Source organism: Bos javanicus, chromosome 11 (genome assembly GCF_032452875.1).
Source record: "Bos javanicus breed banteng chromosome 11, ARS-OSU_banteng_1.0, whole genome shotgun sequence".
Lineage (NCBI taxonomy): Eukaryota > Metazoa > Chordata > Mammalia > Artiodactyla > Bovidae > Bos > Bos javanicus.
The window spans coordinates 27,091,878-27,107,233 of NC_083878.1; the positions used below are offsets into that span (position 1 = coordinate 27,091,878).

General features: G+C 44.5%; 1 protein-coding gene and 1 long non-coding RNA gene across 4 annotated transcripts in view; one reads left to right on the forward strand and one right to left on the reverse strand.

The window, feature by feature from the left end:
• The window catches only part of CAMKMT (calmodulin-lysine N-methyltransferase), a 421,278-nt gene extending 417,258 nt beyond the window's left edge, over nt 1-4,020 (forward strand). For all 3 annotated transcript variants that reach the window (XM_061432238.1, XM_061432237.1, XM_061432239.1), the window contains one exon: nt 1,383-4,020. In XM_061432238.1, coding sequence (XP_061288222.1) covers nt 1,383-1,460 — 78 coding nt within the window. In that variant the 3' untranslated portion in view covers nt 1,461-4,020. The remainder of the gene's footprint in view (nt 1-1,382) is intronic.
• Nucleotides 4,021-6,397: 2,377 nt separating this feature from the next.
• LOC133256953 (uncharacterized) lies at nt 6,398-11,834 on the reverse strand. The gene is made up of 2 exons (XR_009739350.1): nt 11,451-11,834; nt 6,398-7,167 (listed from the first exon to the last, which is right to left on the reverse strand). It is a non-coding gene; the product is annotated as an uncharacterized LOC133256953 (long non-coding RNA).
• Nucleotides 11,835-15,356: the final 3,522 nt, after the last annotated feature.

The window sequence follows — 15,356 nt, forward strand, 5'->3', positions numbered from 1 at the left end:
AACTGGCAACACAGGTATTTACGGTTGGTAGGTCCCAGTTATAGTGGGTTTGTTTTGGGAAGTTTGGGAAGCCATTTTGGGGGTATTTTTTAAAATTAAAGAGTGATGTATGTTTAGCATTAACGCTATCGTGACTTTGGTGGCAACAAAAGTCAGTTAGGATCTTTCTAAATAGACAACTAACTATCTGTAAGAAGAGCAAATGCCATCAAAGAAAACAGAATGAAGTGACTTCAGCAATTGTACCATCATCAGTTCTTGGGCAAATGGACTAGAAAGTAGAGACCAGGCTGGCTTTATGTTCCCCAGTGAAAAAGGAAAAACAGGATCATTTCTGTTGTCCTTAATAGTGAGGCACATCACAGTTTGGAAATATGATTTAGATGAAACGTGCCCTTTAGAAAGATTCCAGTTAATGTGCCCCAGACCGGTGAATGCAGGAAAGTGTCGTGCTGGAGCCATTCATTTAGATTCAGGAGAGGGCAAGGTGGGATGTTTGTCTGATTTGAAACAAAGGAATTGGTTCCATGTAAAATGAAAAGAAATACTTATTTCTGATCCTTATAAATTCAAAAATAAATTCACAGTTAGCTCCAAAACACCAGCTTCAAAAATAACAAATTTGTCTTTATAAACAGCAACGTATTATTTGCTAGAATAAATATAAATACGACTCTCAAAATTATTCTACCTGAATGAGGGAAAATGTACTTTAGATTTGAGAACTCTGATTGGACTTTTAAATCTATCAAGGGAAGGCCCTCAGAACTTTACCTGAGTAGTATTCAAAGCTTGCTGCTCTAATTGTTGGAATATGTTTTCCTCCTTGGCGACAACAATTTTTGAATTACTTATCATTAATATTAAAAGCCCTAGGAAGCAGCTGGAAAGCCTTTGAAATGTCTTCAGCTCCACCAGCCTGTCCCTTGTGCCCAGGTGTGCCACAGGCTCTAAATGATCTGAACTGCCTGCCAGCCTGATTCCTGGGGCACTGGCAGGGGACAGAGGGTGGGCAGGAGCAGAAACTTCCAGGCCAAATGGCTGATCTGGTGAAGATGAGTGAGTCCCCAGCTGTCCCTGTGCTGAAGTGTCTCAGAGTCCACAGAGGTTACAAAAGAAGCCTGGCTATTTATAAAAACAAAACAAAACAAAACACCCTACCCCTACCAAAATAATAATAATAATAATTTCTAACTCAACCCACAGTATTGTCTTGTTACTGCCACTGAGGACCACTTTGAGTTGTTTTTTTTGTGTGTGGTTTATTTTTCCAGAACAATGTTTTTAGATAAGAAGCCTTCCTTTTACTCAACATTACAATTGACTAGTGAAAATTCCTGTTCTAAGTCTCTTTATCTTTTTTTCTCTATTATTGTTTTCAGTTGAAAAAGGAAAACCAGGATGTCTATGAAGAAAATCTTCATTTCCCGCTTCTGCTTATTTTAACCAAAGATGGATAGAAGCTTAAACAGCTCTAAAGATGAAGAAAACATCAAGTGCACAGGCAATACTTTCACAAAAACAGAAATCTGTAATGGGTATAATATGCAGCAAGCTGTTGGCTCCCTGAGATTTTTAAACCCCCAGGACTTGGGCCCCTACCACCTCTGAGACATTCCATGTGTGGGTTATGGGGTCCACCTGCTCACCCACGTGACTCTTCAGCCATCCTAGACTCCTCTTTTTTCCATCTGCTTGTTGCTCTTTCTGCACCAAACCTATGTCTTTAAATATGTATAAGCAGCCTATGTGAGATTTGAATGGGACTTGTAAGCCACCCAAATAATTTTCCCTCTCAGAATTTCTTTTGGTGATTCATATCCCACCCCACCCCACCCTCCTTTAGAAAATATCCTGGTCTTTGTTGTATTTTTTAGTGATGGTCGTTTTTCATCTGCCAAACCAGCAAACATGATGATTCTTTCCTGGTTAAAAAAAATAAATAAATCAAATCTTTCAGATCACCCTCAAATTAATTATATTAAATCTGCCATCTTTCTCCCCCCCCCCCCCCCCCGCCTTTTTTTAATGGCTGTCTCTCTCACCCATTCTCTCTTTCCTTTTAAACAGGATGTTTTTTTTCCCTATAGATGTATAAGAAATGACTACATCAGCCCAAAGCCTCATAGACTGACCGTTTGTCCTCTGGACACAATAGCGTGGCCAGCCCTCTGCTCCTCCTCTCCAATTATGTGTGATTAGTCTCAATGTGTTGTGTCAAGAAGGAGGAGTGTGCTGAGTGCTTATTATCTGTTTAGGTACAAGAAGAGCACATTTAGGCTCTGACTATGAATGAAAAGTGAGCCTTTATCAGGGCTCAAATCTACTGCTGTTCTCCAGGCCTCGTTCAAAACAGGTCCTTCCCAGGGAAATTTCTGAATAAATGCTTGCTAAAACAAGGTGGCAACCAGGGCAAGCTTTTAAAAACTCAGTCACACAATTATCCGATTGAAAGTAAGTATATATGGTTCTATGCGGTGATGCAAGTGGATGGTAAACATTTAGTAGGTGCTACCTAGGATTAAGAGAGAATGACTTTTCTGCAGGGAACCCAAGCTTCTCCTTGCCTGGTGCATCCCCACGATGCTCTAATGCCTTTTGTGGAAATTCAGATGTTTATCTGTAAGGAATCATCTGTACCCACTCTGACAGTAATGTCAGTAGTAGGCTAGCCATATAGGGATACTCCTGTCTTTAGTAGAGGCAAAGCATGTATTTAGCATGATACAATTAAAGTGAGAGGTGAGACACCATGGGGGAGGGGGAGCGAGTCCTTTTGCATGTTAAACAAACTTAGCTGTCATAAAAACAGTGACTCTCAAATGTCTTCTCTGCTCACTTCTATCATCAAACAAATTTTTCACCATCAGTTTGCATGTCCTTGTATTCACCACTTTTTCTGCTCCATTAGAGCACCTAGATGGATCTCGGAAGGCATAGGTCAAGTCGCAGTTAGATCATACATTTCTTTCTCACAAAAACTTGAATTGCAATGCCAAGTGATGGGCTAACATCACAATAACAGCAATTTATTCCTCTTTGGATAAAACAGCAGTCTATTCTCAGTGCTAGATAAAGACCAGGGCAATGCAAACCAGCCATTTAGCTGAGTAGTTCATAGTGGCAGCTCTCCTTTGGCGACTGTATAGGTTGCACACTGGCTTCACATTTTCTTGTTTAAAAATTAGAATTTGGAATGTTTTAAAAGGCAACACAGGTAGTTTATAGTGGTGAAAATACAGAGAAATGATTTCTTCTGAAAAACCTGCAACTAAATTTGCCAGACAAAGGAAACCAATCCCTGCAATAGCATCTAAGATAGTCTATTCTTATTTTTTTTCTCATAAAATATAGAACAGCAGAACCAGAAGACTATTTCCATTTTTTTTCTCATGAAAATACATGAATTGGCAAGAATTCCACTTACATTTGTGTGTTGTGGGTGTAGAAATCCAGTGTTTATTTCACTGGAAGAAACTGTATTTTAAAAAGTGAACTAGTAGTGCGTTTTTTTTCTTAATATCTGAGAATGGTAGAGTACAGTTACCTAAGCTTGAGACAGGGTGTGAGAATTGAGCTATTGCTGCCCAAAGACATCGAGTAAAGAAATACGCACATTAAGTGATTAAAACTTAGACAATCTTTTGTAAAACGTTAAGGGTCTCATAGATTGTCTTTTAATGGGACCCTCACTTGAAGATATTACTGATTCAGGCTCTTTGGAAGTTTGTAAGAAACTAACATTGTGTAATATTGACTAGTTTAAAAGTATTCTTACTTTCTCAGATTTTGGTGAAAAGCCAGTATTGAGAGGGAGAAAAGATATAGCTACTTTACACAGTTCGTCCATTTACATTTCTTTAAAACTTTATGATTAAGAATTATTTCTCTGCATCAGTACTGGGTTGCATAATTGCAATTGAAATACCACATTCTGTAATTGTCTGTGTAATTGTGCATGTGTTTGTTTCAAAACAAAGCCTGTCTTTGCAATTTTAAGAATTATTATGATATTCCTGTTCCCGGTGTACCCATATCTTCTGAGAAAACGCACTAATCTCCTTTGTCATACTAAGTAGATTTGGTTAGATGTAAGAATGTTTCTGATATCGCCCGTGGTCAGTTCTAAAGCAGTGATATGAACAGCCACGTACAAGTTGGTTATAAGAAATTTATTTTATTTTATAGCAAGAGATATGCTGTGAATTGGGATAAAAGTGCTAGAAAAGACTGCCTAAGAGGCTGATGCTATTTTGTATAAATCGTGTATTTTGTTGGCTTTTTGACTGAGCATGAAAATGTAACTTCCATTAGGGAAGGGTAATTTAGGTGCTCAGTATTCAGCAGAAAACTTGTCGGGCCATAAAAGCTTTTCTGGCTGGTTCCTCGGGTGTTTTCAGAGAGGAGCTGCCCACCCCTTGCTGATTTTCCCTTTGGCTTCAGTATGGGCTGAATTTACCACTGCATACCTGTTGAATCAATTTGGGGGATCCAGCAGTTAACTGAGTGAATGGAAGGATTAGTGGCCTTCTGGAGCCCTATTTCAACAGCCAGGTGTCTTTCCTAAACTAGTTAACTGCTTTTGACAGTTGGAGAACCTGGTTTTAATACCACAAGTAGGAGATTGTTGCGGTGGGGAGGGGGGGCGGGGGGAGGTGCGTTCCTTCTCTCCATCTACAAATGTGGGGCATGCCTTCTCCTAAGGGTTAGATTTCTTCTTCTTCTTCATTTTTAATAGGAGTGGACTGTCCCCTTGCCTCAACCCAGCTTCCATGGAGTCTTTGTGCTTAAGCAGCCTTTGACTTCTTTCCAGTCTATGCCAAGCAATTGGGTGGCATTGTCCAGCAGGACCCATTCACTGGGCTTGGGGAGGGGGCAGGATACTCACACAGGAGACGGAGTCATGTGTACGTAGACACAGACAAACACATGCACACACCCACAGGGAAGATAGAGCTGTTTAGACCCTCGATCTGGGCTCCAGATTCCAGATACACTCCCTACCCCAGATCAAAAATCTCCTGAGTTCAGACTGTTCGAAATATATAACTGGATAGAGTGTAGCCCAGAGAGGAAAAATTGATTTGAAAGTCAGATTGGGTCTCCTTAGAAACTGAATTTGGACAGAGGGCAAATATGTTTTTCCTGAATGGACTATTTCCAAATTAAGAAGGAGCCCATTGGTGTTTAACAAACCATTACGCCTGAAATGCCACGTTTAATTCTCAGATTTTGTTTTACCCAGAGACCTTACTGCCCAGGCTGTGACTAAATGCTCACTCACTGTGTTCTCTGCCCTGGAAGTCTGTTCATTTGGAGTCTATATTTTGCCTTTTTTGTCCCCCTGACTTTTCAATTAATACATTTTTTAATAGATAAACAGATCATACTGTGACTTTTAAAACGTCAACAAGCTTGTAAACAGAAATATAATAAAATGGCTAATAGGAGATTCAATAGTTAATAGAGGGCCTGAAGTGTGAGCAAATACAGTAGCTGTATATTGGAAACTGTGCAAGTGAAGATGGCTTTAGTATTGCAAACTGAGGAAGAAAATTGTTTTTAATTAGCACCTTCATAAGAACTGCTGATTAATACTGTTTTGTTTGGTGAAAAGCTTTCAGCTGAGTAATTTGTACAGCCATTACAACAGTTTTGTTAGAGCGGGACTCCTGTTGTTAAACACAAACAGCAGATGATAATGGTGGAAGATGAGTTTGTCATGTAACAATTTACCTTATTGAAAAAAGCTTTATATTAAACCCAATACAGTAGGTACCAGCAGAAATCACATATTTTAAATCCTTCCAAAATTGCAGTGTGCCATGCTTGTATTTTTTTTTCAGGGACTAGAAGCAGATTTTATATCATTTATAAAATTATATACACAATTTACAGATGGTGTAGCGTGGACAGACCACTTTCTCAGCAGCAGTTTACATCAGAACGGCAAAGGGGCCGGGTATTCAAACACTTTCTAACTACACAAAGCAGGTTGGAAAATGGAATCCTAATTAAATAATGTTACTCAGATGTAAATGTGCATTGGGACAGGATGTAGGGAAATAAGAATTAGTGTTTCTGCGCTAGGTGGGTTTATCACACATAGGATCTTTAAAAAAAACAAAACTCTTTCCCAAGGAAAGTTTAATTAACCTTTTTTTTTTTTTTTCCTGGAGGTGTTTTTAAGCAATCAGGGAAAGGAGTGCCCATTCAATGAGACCTAACCAAGGAATAAGAGGCTGGTTTCAGTGGACTCCATCAGAAGGGTGGTGTCCTAGCCAGAAACATGGGAACTTTTTTTTTCTTTTTAAATAAAATGCAATGGCAAAGCATATTTGCATTAAAATATTACACTAACCCAGGCTGGTAAGAACTGTAAATTATTGGAGTGGTGTTATAGAGCATGAGTTCTTTTTTTTATTTTTTTTAAGACAGGCCTTTGGGGTAATAACAAGGGTTGAGGCTCACGACAGTGCCAAATAAGCTTTAGACAGCATAATAGTCTGCAAAGAAAGCCACAGAGCACTAATGTGAAGGAAGAGCTGTCCACCACATGCAGCAAAAATCACCAAAGGTCATTTTATGGTAGCAATTGTGACATAAAATTGGTGGTCATGCTACATGTCTAATACTCAGCACAGCTTTATAAATGATGGGCCCCTAGCGATGGCTGTCATTAAGTGCTTTCATCATAATAAACTTTAAACTGTTGGCTTTATGAATCGCCAGCTAGCTTCAGCTGTTCGTTGGACGGAGCTTGCAGTGCCTTAAGTGTGGCAAGATCTATTAGGAATTGCAACCATGTTTCAAGCGTACTTGGCTTCCCCACTCCTGGGGTGATTGCTGCCTATTAAACGACGTCTGGGAAGATTTTCCTCCGGCAATCTCTGATCAAGAGCTTTTTTGGGCTTTGACCTGCATTTCCTTCAAGACTTTCTCTGAGGAGTTTTCTAAGAGCAAAACTCCAGAGGATTTATAGCCACTTCTGATTAATACCTTTCCAGTTTTTTCTAGCAACGCTCCCACTGTTGCATAGAGAAAAGCTTTCATTGTTCCTGAGGTGCTCATTTGTGACCTTTTCTCTGCTTCCTGATTCCCTCTAACCGTGTTCTCTCAGCGAAAATCCTCGGGGTGGAACCAAGACAGTCGGTGAAGTTGTTACAGCTGGAGAGACAGAGGACGAAAGAGAGGGAGGCTTTTATATTTTTAAAGAATTACATGCAGAGCAGCCCGGGCCCGCCCATTTAAATACCCGCCGTGACGTCACGGGCCGCCCGCCGGACCCGAGGCATCCCTAATGCGCCCTCGGTGTAAACCGAGCCGACACGTAAAGATTTCATGATTCGAATTACACTTTCATTAACCTTTAGCTTAGGAAGTCTTTTAGCTTCCATAAATCTTACAGTGGCTTACCGTCTGTCCTACTGATGTGAATAATAGATGTTTAGGGAAATCGCTCTTTAAAAACCCAGGGTATTTAATTTACAAGGGCTAAATACATATTTCAGAATCACTCGGCAAGAACTTTTATTACTTCTTGTTGCTTTTTGTAACTTGGAGGTCTCCCCCGCCCATTCCCCATCCCCGCTTCAGTTCTCTTCTGCTTGACTCAGATGTTTTTGAGATGGAGAAAGCTTTCAATGTCTAAGTCTCTGCCTTAATACTCTTTATTAGTCTTTTAAGCTAAGTAATGTCCTCAAGATAGTTCGGGGGATGTCTCAGGTGTGGACCATTACACAATTAAATTAGCAAACCTGAGGGATTGGATTAGGACTCAGCGGGGGACACCTGGGGATGCCAGGGCCCAGCCGAGTTTTCGACTAGCAGGGTTCTGGCCATGAATAAATAGTGAGGGTCAGCCCGCTAGGTAGACTCAGTCACAAACTTGTCTTACCAGATAAAGTGTTGCAGATTAAACTATTTTACCCCCCTGGGAGCAGGTCTCTGTGGCCGTAGGAGTGTATAGGAAAACCATCAGCCGATGTGTCAAGTGGAAGGGAAAACTGAAGTCGAAGGATTCGTGGCTTTTCACATACAAAGGCATCCTCCCATCCCTCCTGGCCAGCCAGCGAAGGATGGACAAGTGCACCTGGAGACTACTGCCCAGGTGCAAGGGGTGGGTGTGGGGCAAGCTGCAGAATGCCCCAGAACAAAGACACCTCCAGGGGCCTCCTCGGAGGTCACCCGCTGCCTCCAGGGCAGATTAAGGAGGACTGGAGATGGCGCTTGGAGGAAATGGTGCTGTTCTTTGGGAAATCAATTCGTCCCACCCTTAATAGGGCATTTTGCCCTCCCTCTTTGGGAGTTCCAGGCAATGGGCTTCCAGGTCTCTACGGTTCTGAAAGAGGCGGCCCCTTTGCCAGCCCATGTTCCTTCAAACAGCCCAGGCCCCACAAGAATCTCTTCTGCTCTCTGCCACGTTTCGTTTCCCTTTTCTCCCTCTTTCAGGCTCTCCCGCCCCTCTCTATACCCAAGCTCCTTTCATAATGAGGCTGGAAGTGGAACTTTCCCCCACTCCCTTACTTTGAGATTTCTTTTTTCCCAGTGACCTGGGCTGCACTTTACCCCCACTCCCTGCCTGCCAATCTCCTCAGGGTTAGGGCCTTTCTCTATCCATTCTTTCAGGTTCCCCCTCCTTGAGAGCTCCAGGAGGCCAGGCCTTCCAGAATCTGATCTCCTTCCAACACTGCAGCCCCCCTGAGGAGGAAGGAAGAAGCCTCCTCCGAATGAATGGCCGGTAAGGAGGTTTTTAATTTGTCTGGAGCTGCAAGAAAAAAGCCTCTGAGCTGCGGCCCTCCCTCACCTCGTTTGGAAGCCCCCAGGCCTTCCTGGTGGCCACTGTCACCTCTCCATCCCAGGCCAGGTCCACGGGCAGAATGGGTGAAGGAGTCTGAGCATACTGGTTGGTTGTGTGAGGTTCGCCTCTGGGATTTAGAAGGGCTTTGTCAGTTAGATTCTATTTTGTGATTGTTTGCTGGCTACCGATGTGAGAAATTTGGAACCTGGGCAGGGTCTGAAAGTGAGCTCAGCCCATGGCGATCGTGATTTGCAGTCAGCCTTCTGATGGCCAAGCTCTCCTTGAGCTTGGGGGAAATGTCACCGTGCTGTCCCCGACACAGTCCATTTAAAGACAGTCCATTTAAAAGCTTTGCCCACCTGACCTGTGGTTTCACCTCCAGGTGCATTAGCCTTCATTCCCTTTACAGGCTTTATTTTTAGGAGCAGAGGCCACAGCCCTGACCAGCCTATGTTTTGAGTGGAAGGCTGAGGCTCGCTCGCTCTCTCTCTCTATTCTTGGCCAAGCTGTTTATATAAGCAGCATCTGAGGATGCCAGGAGACAGCAGAATGAAGCCGCTCACAGCTCCCAAGTAACCCATGTTTTTGCTGTCTGCCCAGCTATTCCTACTCAGCCCACTTCAGGTTGTGGGGGACCACCAGGCTGAGTGACAAAGGTTTAAGGGGCTCCAGCTTGCCTTCCTCCTTGCTGTCAGTGTTTTGGCCTCACCTCACAATCAGGTTACTCCTAAGCCCTACTTCTGTTACCTAGTACAAGATCCTGTATCCTGCACAGTGTGGTCAAACAATATTGAAACAAAGTTTGGAGCAGAGAGTTTTATTGAAGGGTCACACAGAATAAATGAGCCCCCAAACCCAAACTGCCCCAAAGATTTCAGCAAAGCATTTTTAAAGGCAAAGTGAGGGAGAGGAGTGATTGGTTGTTGCAGACTTCTTGGTGTAGGAATGCTTTGTTCTTGCAGCTGTCCATGCAGGTCAAGTCACCATATTCCTGTGAACCTCCATCAAGATAAATATTCTTTTTTCTGCAACTATTTATCTTTATATGAACAGAAAAGTGTTATACCCTTAAAGGTTAGAGAGCCTTGAGAATAGGCTAGCCAGTATATTTCAGGCTAAAGGCAACAGTCTTAAAGCAAAAGCAATAAAATACAAAGGTTAAAGTAAAAGAGACAGATCTAATATGGAATCAGATTTGTTCTTCCCTATTACATTTTCATCCTCCCTCCCTCACCCCCAACCAACTAGATAAACCATAGGGTGGTTTCATATTCTTAATATAAATATGATACTGAAGGGATTTATCTGACTGTGCCCTTATGGTTGAAAAATAAATGGCAGCGATATTTGGCAGCTCCTCCCCATCAAGAAATGGAATCTATTTCTCCACCCCTTGGTTCTGAATTTATGTTGGCTTACTTTAGCCAATGAGATGTTCATAAACATGAGTACAGCAGAGGTTTGAAAATCACTTGCACATTGGGGTTTTCTCTTGGAACCCAAATACTATGTGAAAAAGTCCAAGCTATCCTGCTATACACTGAAGACATGTGACCCACTCACCCCATCATTCCAGCCCTGTGAGCAAAGGCGTCCAGGACCAAACAGTCCCTGGCCAACTCAGTTGCTCATTATGGCATGCAAGCAAGCCTGGTGAGACCAACCCGAATGGCTCACAGACTCATGAGCTAATAAAAGATAGTTTTAAGCAACTAAGTGAGTTCAGGAGCAGTTTGTTGCAGTAGACAGCTGATACAACCTTGAGCTTTCCTCTCTGATGAACTTTTCTGCATCCCTTAAGCATATCTTGAGGTACTAAAACTTTTGAGATAATGCTTTGCCTAAAAGATGTTGAGTTACATAGTGACTAATATTGTAAAAAGACAAAAATAGGATTCAGGTCCCACAGGCCTCACTCACCCTAAGAAAAATCAGTCTCGGCAAAGGCAAATCCCTCACAGGCTCCTGGGAGAGAACACAAGAGAAAATGGGCTGCAAGAAGAAGTACAATGGATCCAGAATAACGAGGTTCTAGCCTGGGCTTCCCCAGTAACAAACTGGTGATTTTAGGCAAACTACTTGATCTCTCTGGACATGTGTTTTCCTGTTTGAACTAGATAATTTCCCATTTCATGCTAAATTCTAAAGTAGTCAAGATAAAAACATTCCATCATCAATCAGGGTCAGAGATTTTGATTGCCTCAGGGAATAAGAATTCTCTGATACTACCAGGAAAGAGTTGTCCCACCTTAGCTTGTCCCTAGAGAATAGTAGTTCTCGGGAGACTTTCTTTTGTGAGTTCTAGAATGACCCAGCTGTTTCACCTTGCTCTGCCCCAGGCTGGTTGTGGGGGGAGTGCTGCCTCAGTCACCAGTGTAGGGAGAAGAGGAACAGTGGGGGTCTGAGTACCTCCATGTTTATTCACTTATAAATATTTTTGTGTGCCATCACCCTTTTAGCTGCTGGGGATCTAATAGTGAAAAAGAAAGACCCCCGTAACATGCTGGGGCCTAGTCAGAAAGACAAAACCGCTCTCCACATGAGTGACTTGCATTGTAAATAATAAATGTGGCAGTGCAATTATAAAATAAATTATAGTGAGTTCAGTGGAAAACATATAGGGTGCTATTGGTAGAGAGTAATAGCCTACCTCAGACAGGCTGGTGGGAAAAAGCCTCTCTGAGGGGTCTCGGTTGAGAAAAGGAGCCATCACACAGACAGATGACAGGGGGTCCAAGGGGTTTAGGTGGCCTGAAGCTTGTGGAGGCTGAGGATGAATGCAAGGTCAGCGTGTCATAGAGGCCTTATGAGGAGGGGCATGAGATGGCCAAGAGCCAACTTGTGCAGGATTTAGTAAGACTGGATTTTATTTGGAGTCTGATGAGCAGTCATTGAACGGTTTGGAGTTATGAGAATGATATAGCCAGAGGGACATTTTTTAAAAGATCAGTCTGAATGCTGGGTGGGGAGTAGTTTCAAGGGAGTGGAGATTCCAGTGAGGGGGCTCCGGTAATGTGGTCCTGGTGAAAGAAAGCAGCCATGTGGGCAGGGGACGTGAATGACAATGGGGGAAAGAGGAGCAAACTGACTCAAAGTGTGTGTGTGATGTAGAATGGAAGGGATTTGCTCGTGGCTTCCTCATAAAATTGCAAGAGGTCAACCTAAAAGTCGGAACCTTCTGCTCTGGGAATGTAAGCCCTTTCCCTTAATCTACCTTACCCTCCCCCATGAGGCCTGGGATGTGGGAGGCGTGAGGGCGACAAACTGGGAGAGGATGGCGACTCGCTCTCCTCCATTCCAGCTTCATGGTCTGCACATTTATGGGCACCTGGAAATGGGGGAGGTCCTTCATATCCTGATGACTTCTTGAGCCCCCACATTGCCTGGCATCTTCTTATTCTCTCAGAGCAGGAGGTGGTGTCAGTAGCTAGACTGGACAGGGCTGTAGGATAGGAAATAGATTCCTGTTTGTGGCCATAACCTCTAGCCTTTCAGTCATATTGTTTTTTCTGGGATCTGCACACTTGGGAATATTCAGGGGAAGACCCGAGGTGGGGTCAGAGATTGGCCTCTGTCCTGGTCCTGAGGCCCCATTGAGCTCCACAAATGCAGAGCAAATAATTGCCTGCTGCTGCTGCTAAATCACTTCAGTCGTGTCCGACTCTGTGTGACCCCATAGACGGCAGCCCACCAGGCTCGCCCGTCCCTGGGATTCTCCAGGCAAGAACACTGGAATGGGTTGCCATTTCCTTCTCCAATGCATGAAAGTGAAAAGTGAAAGTGAAGTCGCTGAGTCTTGTCCGACTCTCAGCAACCCCATAGACTATAGCCCACCAGGCTCCTCCATCCACGGGATTTTCCAAGCGAGAGTATTGGAGTGGGGTGCCATTGCCTTCTCCACAAGTAATTGTCTAGGAGGCAAGATTTAAGGAGCAGAGGAAAGTTCTCAGGTAGGAAAGAAACATGTTGCTAATACCGAAATTCCACCAAAGACCGCCTTCTGAACTCCAGGCAGGGGTCATTGTCAGAATCAGGCTCCTCTGGGAGAAGTGATGTTCTGGTCCTGGGTGTGAAAGATCTGAAGTGAGGCCTGAAAGCGGGAGGGGATGTAGAGCAGGTGGTAAGAGAGAGGAGGGAACCTAGAGGAGGAAAAGGGGCCCAAGACCAGAGGAAAGAGCGGAAATGGGGGAATCCAAGTGTCAGAAGCCACTCATCAGCTTCACAAGGTTACCTGAGCCAGGAGGGCCGTCCTGATTAAGCAGTGCACGCACCTGATGGCATGTCCACCTTGTGCAGGGGAACTGGAGCACTAGGCAGGTGGGGTCCCTGCCCACATGGTGCTTATAAACTCAGAAGGGAGACAGAGCCTGTCCTCAAGTGCAGCAAATCCATGGAGAAGGACTGGCTAAGGATTGTTAGAGATCGGCAGAAGGAGCAAGAACCTTTTGAAAGAGAGGGCAGGGTTTATATTAGGCCACAACAGTCCTGGCAGGAGGAGGAAAGGCCCTACCAGGAGCATGAAGCTCATGAAGATTTCAGGAAATGTAGACTTGCAGGAAATGCAGGAATGTGAGTTAAATGAGGTAAAGAGTCATTGGTTCACTCGTCCTAACAGGTGAATGGCACTCAGGGGAGAGTCGTGAACTAGAGCGACTAATTCTGTGATCCCGGAGCGGCATTCAGTGGAGGGGGAGAGGCAAACTACATATGCACAAACCCGACCAGTTCAAATCAGGAGAGATGTGGTGAAGACAGTAAAATACACTGATATTTTAGAAAGTGACTGGGCCTTCTTTAGATATAAGGTCAGGGAAGTTCTCCTGAAGGAGGCACCACTTGAGTTGTAATGAAAAAGCCAGCCTTTGGAGACTGGAAGAAAGAGCAGTGAAAGCAGAGGTAATAGCAAGTGCAAAGGCCCCAAGGCAGGACCAAGCGTGCAGAATGCAGGTGCATGGGGCATGTCGGGTGAGCAGAGAATGACACGAGGGGTGTGCAGGACCTTGTAGGCCCAGAGAGGAAGCCAGGACCACCGGAGGAGTGACATGGTCTTGGCTTCTCTGTGTAGAAGCTCACTCTGGCTGCTGAGGAGGCTGGGGGATTCAGGAAAGGAAGTTGGAAGTTCGTCAGAAGATGTAATAGACAGGAGGTGGACAGGTGAAGGGAGAACACGGAGACAGCTGAGGGCTGGATAGTGAGGAATGAGCATCTGTTCAGCCTAGAGGGCTGGACTTTATGCAGGAGAAGTGGGGGCATCGGGACTGCTGGCCTGATGTGGCCTTTCCAAGGACCTGGCGTGAAAGCATTCCTATACTGGCGGATGCAGACATGGAAGGAGAATCCCAGGTCTGTCTTTGTAGCGTGTGCCAAGTGCAGGACCTCACTGAGGGCTCTGACACAGGAGCCTGGCCCTACTGATGGGCCCTGAGAGCCCCAGGGCCAGTGCATTGACCCACGAGAGCAGGGGTAGTGCCTCATTCACGAGGCAGCCTAACACCAGGCACATAGTAGCTGATGGAAAAGGGAGGCCAGAGAAAGGAGGCTGGGCAAGAGCCAGCCTGGGACATCTCTCTGGCCCCATCTCAACCCTCTTTTCTGGGCTGCACTCAGGAATTGGCAGAAATGTCACAAACCTCCCAAAAAATACCTCTAAAAGTTATCCTCAGAGATCACATTTTCTATTAATACAATCGTGGGACTAAAGGACAGAAAGCCCCTAATGAAGACTGGATGGACCCAAAGGGAAACGGTAGAAGCAACTTAAGTGCTTACTGTGCCCCAGGCCTTTTGTTAAGGGCTTTCTGTATATCATCTCACTTTATCTTCACAACAATCCTCTGACATTGTTACTCTTATCATCCCTCTTGTTACAGACGAGGAGAGTGAGACTTAGGTGAAATTAAGGAGAGGGCAGCTGGCTGCCTGCCCATCCCTGCCCTTGTACCATTTCCCCTGAGGAAATGGTGTGCCCAGAGGAGCCCTGGCCACCACTCTGCCTGGGATTCCTCCTACCTGGAGGAAAGGCACCCCAAGAAAGACGGCTCACTGGTTAATTTGAATGCATAGGAGAAGAAGGGTGGCATTGCCAGTGTGTGGTTGTTAAAGACTGTAGAGTTGTGGAAGCCAAGCAACGGTTGAAAGCTGAGTCTGAGCAAGGGGCTCTGAGCTCTGGGACGCTTGTGATTTGACCAGATGCCAGGCAGTCCACTCCTCCAGTGTGGACACATCCGGGCCCCCACTCCAGAGAGACTGGGGGTCAGCTGCCCATCAAAAGTTGTGTGCCAGACTGTGTATGCATATGTGTGTGATTTCTTGGATTTTAGGCTCTGGCTGCCCAGGACTCCAAGTGGTAGAAATGGTTGGTTGGTCCTAGTGGCCAGTCTCTAAAATCACTTTAAATGCTTCCTTTGCCTTAGGACTTGATTGCTAACCCCCAGGATGCATGTAGGGAATTTAGTTAGATGGTGTCCAGCACTGTGGCCCTGACAGCTACTCCAGCTCAACTGGGCTGAGGTTAAGCTCAAGGGCCACCAGGTCAGCAAAGGCCAGGTAAATCTTT